This window comes from Pelmatolapia mariae, linkage group LG8, assembly GCF_036321145.2.
Source record: "Pelmatolapia mariae isolate MD_Pm_ZW linkage group LG8, Pm_UMD_F_2, whole genome shotgun sequence".
NCBI lineage: Eukaryota > Metazoa > Chordata > Actinopteri > Cichliformes > Cichlidae > Pelmatolapia > Pelmatolapia mariae.
In genome coordinates, this window is record NC_086234.1 from 18,429,679 (window position 1) to 18,438,878 (window position 9,200).

The 9,200-nt window shown below is 44.5% G+C and overlaps 1 protein-coding gene across 2 annotated transcripts in view; it reads right to left on the reverse strand.

Annotated features, from left to right (window-relative positions):
* Nucleotides 1-6,665, reverse strand: part of capn15 (calpain 15) — a 45,633-nt gene extending 38,968 nt beyond the window's left edge. The window contains exon 1 of one of the 2 annotated variants that reach the window (XM_063481368.1): nt 6,405-6,665. Coding sequence is in view for 1 of the 2 variants with exons in the window: in XM_063481367.1 (XP_063337437.1) it covers nt 2,053-2,231 (179 nt within the window). In the remaining variant the exon portion in view is untranslated. Of the gene's footprint in view, nt 1-2,052; nt 4,467-6,404 lie in introns of those variants that run through there. The other variant, XM_063481367.1, reaches the window with a different exon arrangement.
* Nucleotides 6,666-9,200: the final 2,535 nt, after the last annotated feature.

Here is a 9,200-nt window from a genome sequence, read left to right on the forward strand (position 1 = left end):
ATGTTGCACATCTCTGTGTGATAAGTGGGCTGTTATCATGAGTGAACTTTCACAGCTGAGGTGCTGAATCAAGGCACACTAAAACACTTCCCAAAGTCAATGGGGTTTACTGCTGGACGCAAACAAACTGAAATTACTCAAGGCCAAGTCTGTTCATGCAGTCTCCAGGTAGAGGGAAAAAAGAAAGAAAAAGGAGGGAAAGAAAATGGTTTATAGGACAATATATTAGAGAATAAAGCGTAAGAGAATTGCTGAAGTTAAGCTGGGCTCATGGTGTACTGTTGTTTCTATATTTCATGCTCTGTCACAGCTCAGCAAAGCTTGCCTAACGTTGTTAGGCTCACACAGTGGTGTGTACATGGACAAAAGACTGAGTGAACATGAGAGAGAGGGTGAGTGGGGGTAGATGAGAGAGCATGTTCAAGTGGTACGGCAATGTCTTTCTAAAACATCTATTGTCTGTGTGTGTGTGTGTGTCCCTCCATGCCTTCCAGCAGCAGACAGAAACGGACTGCATGCACTCGACTGACTGAGGGTGTAGTCTGATTGGTGCTGAAGGCACAGTCTTGTTGCTACAGAGATGCACAAACAAAAGATTCTGCTGAATGAAAAGCAAATAAACTGTATGATGTCAAACTACACTGACAGTACAAGCCAGATTTAAGTTTTAATCATGAATTCAGCAATATTTAACAGAGCCATGCTCGAGCCTGGGCATTGAAAAACATGCCTGGTTCCTTATCTTGGCCCTACAACACTCACAAAAGAGAGTCTACATCTCCAGATTTCTGTTTCATGGTTAAATAAAACAAAACAAACCAAAAAAACAAGAAAACCTTGAAACAATAAGACAAGGAAGCCTTGACAGACTTAACTGTTAAACGTAGAGCAACTGCAAGGAAAGCATCGACAGCAGTGGGCAGGAATCAAGAAAGATGAAAGCCCAACTGGAGACTGATGCTGAATAAATAATGACATCCATTGTGGGGAAATGTGATCGGCCTCTCTGAAAATCAATAACTAACAACCAGACCATGATGCCCTGAGTGACTCAGCAACAACTTCAATACACTGCAGACGGTCGATATCAACTGCCTGTTCTTGTTCCAGGAGACATGACCTAAAAAAAAAAATTTAAAAAAGGGAAAAAAAAAGGCAGGAGGAAAACTGGAAACACTTCTAAATAGGTTTCTGTGAGGGCGGTTGGGAAGATCAGGCTTTGGAAGAAAGTCAGTCAAAACTGCCAGATGTGCGGCACATTCAAAGCTTCTCACAAACTCCTGCGTGCCGCTGTTCTGACAGCGAATCAGAGATGCAGAAGGCACACACCAGAACAATGGATTAATGCAGCCTTTCTTGCAGATGCACTGAGTGAATCTATCTTATTCATACAAAAAGGAATAGCGTTGTCTCTTCCACAAAGGAGTTTGTTCAGCTACACATAAACCTTTCTCAACCCAAAACTCTGAAAAATCAGTGTTTTACTCTGAAAACTCACAGCTATGTTTGACGGGCAAACTAAGGAGCCTCTAAAACACAGAAAGGGTTATTTTGTGGGTCAACAAATAGATATCCATCATCACACTAAATTCATATTTTAATTAATCCTTTGGCAGGGTTTCATTGGTTTCACTGAGCCCAGGTCATTCCATCTGCCCATTCAGTCCCCTCTGCCCTGCCTCATTTGCAGCACATACTGTACAGCTGAGCTAGGACGAGGTGGGATTTTGTTTGACAAATCCGGCTTAGTCAGATTTTGGGTGCATCATAGAAAAACATCAAAATGCAGGCTTTGATTAGATAAGCTTTGATGAGACAGTGGATTTGATCCATAGCTGAGGGGTTAGTGAATCCTCAGTAAGCGTTTCTGTAAGACTATAAAAGAGAGCGTAGCACATTTCTTAAGCCAACAACGCAAATGAGCAGCATCACTCAATTGCAAAAATTAAATACCTCTTTAAGGCTGCCATTAACTGCCCCCGGCCCGACCTGAGCGTGCTCAATGTGAGAGAAGTGCCAGCGCTTGATTGGTTAGACAGCGCTGCCCCTTACCTGCGCTCTCGATGAGGCAACGGCTGCTGCTGCTGCCGTGTGATGAAGGTGGTACCCCACACAGGGCTGCTGTGGCTGTTCCTGAGCCAGCCCACAGGGGGTGATGAAGGGTAGGGGGTACTTCGAAAGCCATGGTCCGACTCGGTCTCTGCAGTGAGAGACGAGGCTGAACTCCCCATCACCACGGAGATAAGAAGTTAGTTTCTAAATGTTGGGTTTTTTGTTTTGGGGTTTTTCTTTCTTTGTATTTCCCTAAAGCACCAAATATGACAAGGGATCCACTGTTGCACCCAGTTGGGCACACAGAAAGCCTTCAGAAAAGAAATGGGTTTGTCTGAAGAACACAAACAACCCTTATCATGTGGTCTTTGCTTCCCGTTGGCAATTTTCAGCCACGAATATGAAGAATTTACTCCTTCAAATAACACCAAGGATCCCTCTGGGAAAGAAAGTATTTATAACAAAAAAAAAAAAAACAGCAACAGGATGGCAAATAGAAAAAAGAAGAAGAAGGGTACTCAAATGAGTTTAACTTGCAGGTGTCCAAGTATCCACAACAGGGTGGAAGTTCTCAATTCAAACAGTAAATTGAGGCAAGAAGCGGTGATTCCAATGGAGCAGCTGGCGTCACAGAGGAGAAAATACAATTTTCTCACAGCAAAGCCTTGTAATTCTCCCTTTTGTAGACTTTAAGCTTGTAACACTCTGCACCAAGTCTTCCATAGTGCCACTCATAATTCCTTGCGTGTTCATTCTCACACATCTCCCCAGCCTGTGCAGCAACAGTCTTGTGCTGCTTCCTCTTCCTTTCGCACATGCTCGGAAAAATGGCTCAAAAAAAATGAAAAGGAAAACGCCTGCACGTAAAAGTGTTCACTGTCTTAAAACTTTGCAGCAACAAAACCAGACGCCTCCAGAAAGTGTTACGTTTAAGATAAACTCGCACAGGACACCAAAATGACACCACTGTCCATGAAGTTAGCTGATAATGTTGCAGATTAGTAGTGGCACAGATGATGTTGTAGAAGGGGCAGGGGGGGAAAAAAAGAGTCACACAAAAGTTATTTGCAAGAAGGAAATCAATGCATCGCATTTCGTGGGAGCAGTGTTGGCAACACTACAAGTATGCAAATAGCCAAGTGTCCCCTTTCAGACATTCAGTCTGACTAACAGCTGCTGTGGAGGTTTACCAGTAAAACAGCCCAGCTGCATTTCTCTCACAGGAGAAAACATAATGTTTGAAAGCGTGAGGAAGGGCCATTTCACACAGATCAATTCCGAAATGTGCAGAATCCCTGCACTTCACGCGAATTAAATCTCAAGGCAACACCGGCCACGGGCGTGTTTGCCTCAACAGCTGTCACAGCACAACATGTTTACAACTCAGTTTCAACTTCTGAGCAATATCCAAGTAAACACCCGAGAGCAATGCTCCGTGTCATGCTGCGGTGCTGTGCCAGCACAAGGACTGGAGATGATCCTAGATTCTTCTGTCTGAGAGACACGGCTTAATTTCTGTCTGATCCCACAGCCTAGGCAGGCCACTTCAGTTCATCATCTTGCGCTCGGATTTATGCGGGGTTGCCAGTTTGTCATAGCGAAGCGACACAGGGAAACGAGTATCCCCACAGCCACGGCGTCAGGGACAAACTACATTTGCATGGGTGATTTTAGGAGTATCGACAGTTTGTAAACACCCCGGTGCTCCCTGGTCTGCTTGAGCTTTGATAGGCATCAAGTATTAGCTGATCGTTGTGCCCACGGGTCGCTCGCATGGGATCGGATCCGTAGTTTCGCTTTACGGGTTCGGTGAACGTCACACTAAAAACGCACGCGTATGTGAGCTTTCAATTAAGTCCTGTTAGCATAACTGCAAAGCGTTACTCATTTGAAAAAGAAAGAAAAAAGGTGATCAGTTTCCACATCGGTACACAGGGCCATGGAGAGTAATGTGCATGAAGCAGGAAGCGATCTGCAGGCTTTGGGAGAAGCGTGAATACCCGAGGATGTTTCGTTCGTCCAGGCAGGAGAAAGAAGAAGAAGGAGCACTCGGTCGCATATTTCACCATCTTTCGCCGGCTCCACTCCTGCGTGCGCTCATCTCATATTTCCAGCGTTTGGGATGTTAGTCGCTGAGCCTCGCTGCCTTACATCAGGAGACATCCTCGCCCCGGTCCCGTTATCGCCTTGGATGTGAGATTGTTCGCAGTGTAAAAGCCGCTCCTCCCCATAATGCCTCTACATCTGAGTCCGGCTACGCGTTCCCAGCCTCCCATGCTCCCGTTATGTATTTTCCCATCTTTTAACTCTCGCTCACTGATAGCCTGAGCGCAGTGGACGAGGATGCAATCCCCTCCAGCGGATTACTGGAGTGTCGGTAGAGCGCAGGCGCACTGGCCCTGGCGAGCAGAGCAAAGCTGGAAGGCTGCGTTCAAGAGATTTAAATAAACCCCAGTAGAGTCCAAGCTTTAGAGGTCTCGCTCATTATTGTGAATAGGAGTGACGTTAGTAATGAGTGTGTACGGCAGCACAGGGGCAAGATGAGGCATGCCAGCCCTAGGAGAGCAGGAGAATAAGAACAATAAACACTGTTACAGCTGTCTAGCCTAAATGTTCTGTGTTTTTCTGTTGGTTTCCGGAGACAGATTTCTCCTTTGGTCACTGGCAGGCAGAGCACTGAAGGGTTAAAGCAGAAGACAGCGGTGACTGCAACACTCATCACTGCTCAACTGTCCCTGCACATTACTGAGATAAGCCTTCAAACTTCCCCCACTGCTCTCTTCCACTTCATGTAACTTTGCTGCCCTCATTCCTGATCCCTTCCTCTATCTTTGAATTCAGTGTTCACCAGCAAAATACACACATGAAAACACAGGAGTGGCCAGAACATTAACAGGCTCAAACCACACCTTTTTTTTTGTTGCTTTTTCTCCATTTTCTTCTTTAGTAAAGTTAAGTCTACCTGAGCTACAGATCGTGGAGAGACTGACTGCATGGCCAGTCATCTGTCTGGACCTCAGCTTTTTGTAACTGCAAGGGTGTAATCTTCATGACTCCTCAGTGGAATGTGTAAAGACATAAACTGGTTTGTCTGGAAATGTTCCAATTACAATTCCAGTGAACAATGAAACCTACAGTATGTAATGCAGCTGCTGATGTAGACTCAAGTCCAAGCTCGACACCGGAGGGTGTTGCTCAAGACCAACTGCCTCTCGCGGAAAGACGTAAACAGGGAGCTTACTGTATTAGTAATACAATTCCATTTCCAAAACTGAAACGCTGCTTACACAACAACACTGGAGTGGTTTCACTTAAGCTCACTGAGTCACACTGACTGAGACAGGAGAAATCATCATCACTGTAGTACTGTAATAGATAGATGGGTTACTAAAGAGTGCAGATCTGGCAAAAAAAAAAAAAAAAAGAGAGAGAGGGAGAAAGAGAGCGAGAGAGAAGGGGTAAGAGAGGAAGGAGTCAAGGGACTGCAACCCTTTGTTATGGGTGCACCTGTCCAAGCACCACCTGTTCCACTGCAAGTCAGCACCAACAGCTGACACAGTTAGTGCCAGAGAGCGAGAGACAGAGACAGGGGTGAGAGAGATTAGGTTTCATTTCTAATCTCCAGGGACCCACTGGGAAAAAAAGGGAAAAGGAGGTGGGATGTGAGCTGATTTTCACAGTACATTGTAAGCTGTCATTTCTACACAACCCAGCATGTTCGGCCTGACACTATATTTACCCCCCACCCCTTCACCCCTCTACCAGTGAACAAAGCACAGCAGGAATAATTAACCCTTCATGGTCATTCCAGGTATAAATACAAAACACCTTTTATTGACACTCTAACGACAAAACTTCAGACTATTGCCACAGTCCAGGCCTCAAGACATACACACACATTCGTAATACTGTCCAACCAGCTGTAGTGCCCACGAGCAAGTTAATGTGTACCCCAGGCTGCAGTATGTCTGGTTCCTGTCTCATCTCCCTCCCCTAACCCTGCTGCCCCAAGCAGGCAGGGTTAAAGAACAAATGTCAGTGCTGTTATGGGGACTTAATGTCTCTCCTTGTGAGGTGAGGTGAATAAACTCCGACTGTTAAATACACGAGGCTCTCTCACATAATCAATCTATTTGTGTCCAAAGTGTAAGCCTGTGAGCTCTGTCACTAAAGCAGCCAGACGAAAACTCTGAACAATCCCATTGAGACGAGGACACAGCCGCCTGCTGCTACTGCCGGGGGGGGAACCTTACACACAAAGACACTCTTATTCTCTAATTTGGCCGACATTACCGACCCTCCCTGACATTACCCCACTTGGTGAAGTACTCTCAGGCACTGGTTGTTCTTACCTCGTTTCGGCTGAAGAGGAATTATTCCCGTTTTCAGTCGTCTGTACGTTAACTTTTCACAGCCATGGAAACGGTAAGTTCTCCCCCGGTTTTGTTCTTCACTCGCCGAGCTTCCCGGTCGTTAGTCAGCTCCCAGCTCTCTGCCGTCGGCTCATACCTAACATATCTGTGTCAAACACGCGTATGTGCGCTTATTTCCACTCCGTCGTGTATTATCGATACTGATGCGACCGCGTCGGTTTACCTCAAACAGCTCGGAGAGGAAGGAGGGGGGAATTCTAAGGAGCAAACAGCGATCAAGTCGTACGCTAAATACGTACCAAGGGCTGTTATCTAAAGCTAACCGCAAGTAAAATTACGTAAGAAGGAAAGGAGAATGCCAAAATGGAAAACTCCATTTCCCGTGATTAACGCGGATCGTTCAACAAGGATATCCGGGTACGGTCACCGTCACCTAATGCAAATACGTAATAAAGATATATTTATGACTCGCTAAAGCGAATTTACTCAGAACCATTAAGATTTCGTGTTTTTCTTTCATTTTTTTCTAGCTTATACTGTACAAAGGTCCTTCTTATGATAAATGGTACATTTTAATCTTATTAGTCTCGAAACCAGCTAGCGGCACTATATCGCCATCCAGTGGTCAATGGTATGAACCACATCTGAAATTATTGTTTCGGACCGTTGGTAGAAGCCACTCAGGCCAGTGAGGCTGATATTGCAATGCAAAAGATATGATCTACAGCAGGGGTGTCAAACTCAATTGCACAGGGGGCCAAAACTCAAGGCACACTTTAGGTCGCGGGCCAAACAAGATAAACATTTATTGAACACACTAAAACAATGTTTTTTAAACATAAATATGAATAAAAAGAGAGGAATATTATTCCAGAATAAATAAACTTAAAAAAATAAACTTTAACTTTAAATATTTTGCTCTTCATAAAAATATATCCTGTCAAAATTATGCAAGTTAGAAATATGAACATGCTGCCAAAAACCCCAGAAAAAATAAATGAAAGCATACACAAGGTTGGAGCCGCATGTAGACGGAGCTGGGCATTGCTTCAGGAATGGAACTAATAAACTGTGCGGGCCATTCAGTGTCGTACTTTCCCTTGAGTGTATCATTACACTGCAGCTCCATCTGAATCTGCACAGGTGCAGTTCAGCAAAGTCCGCTGACTTGGTTCAACATTACTTGGCAACAGGGAAAGTGAGGCAGGTTGCACTGGTGCATTTGTGACAGCTTCACTTGAAATGCCTTCACCGCATCATACATGCCATGTCCATGAACTGACAGATTTCCTTGCTGAGCTCAAAAACTCTATTGAGAAATTTTATCCCAACTCAGCCAACGGACCTCTGTATGATAAGGAATGTCGGCAAACTCTGAATCTATTTCCCACATAAAAGACTGAAATTGACGGTGATTTAAACTTTTAGCTCAGATAAAATGTACGGTTTGCGTTACGGTCATCATTACATGCTCCATTTTTAGGACTTTACCACACAGCCTTTCCTGGTGTATGATGCAGTGATATGCTGATAACTCACCGGTACATTTCTCCTCCTGCATCTTTACTCGCATCCTGCTGACTAGTCCGCTTTTTTCACCGGCGCTCCATCTGTTGTAAGTCCAACAAGTTTGTCCCAGGGCAGTTTCATGTCGGTTACACTTTGACATACGTTTTAAAAAATGTATTTTGCTGTCGTTGTCCCGTGCATCGATTTAATGTTCAATATTTCCTCTCCACGGATGAAGATGGCCAGCTGTGCAATGTCCATCATGTCTATACTTTCATCCACAGCAAGAGAGTATGCAATAAAGTTTTTGCTTCTTTCACACAACTGTGTTCTTAAATCAGTGGCCATCTCACAAACCCGATCAGCAATCGTATTTCTCCTCAGGCTCACATTTGCCAAAATCTGCGTTTTGTCTGGACACAAGACGTCGCACAGCTTCATCATGCAGCTCTTCAGAGTGCCGGGCTGATTTGGCTACTCTGCTACAATGAAACTTGTTTTCACAACAGCTTCACTTTATGATTTTGCTCTGGTGAAACACGACTGCTGAAATGTCAGATTCTTCTTTAGACTTCTACTTTCTGTAGTTTCTGCTCTGCATTTAGGTTTTTCAGCTTATCCTGACGTTTTGTCTCGTAGTGCCGTCTTAAATTAAATTCCTTAATTACAGCCACATTAGCTCCACTAATAAGACACACGGGTTTACCAGCAATGTCTGTAAACATATAGTCAGTCTCCCACTGGCGCTGAAAGGCTCTGCTTTCAGAATCAACTTTTCTCTCCACCATTGTGCGGGACTAGCTTCGCAATAACAGAAGTTTGACTTGATTGACGCGAGAATGTTCCCAGGTAGCCTAGCGTTCAGCGAGGAGGCTGCAGCGCTGCATTATGGGAACTGTAGTTTATATATTATTAGCGCCTCATATCGCCGGGCCATGCATAACAATAATAGTACATCTATATAAAATGATCTCGCGGGCCGGATATAAATGTACGCCGGGCCGGATGTGGCCCGCGGGCCTTGACTTTGACACATGTGATCTACAGCTTTACAGGCATAGCATTCTGACCACTGCCAAATGAGTGAGTAACACTGATTATCTCTTCATTATTGCTCATGTTAGTGGGCGGGACTATTAGACCAGAGTTGTCAAACGTATGCGAAATAATTTGAATTTGAATTTTTGAATTTTTATTTATTTAAAAGGGACAGTGCAGTTTAACATAGTTCAAGTGCAAGACATGAGACTGATGTACCGCACATAG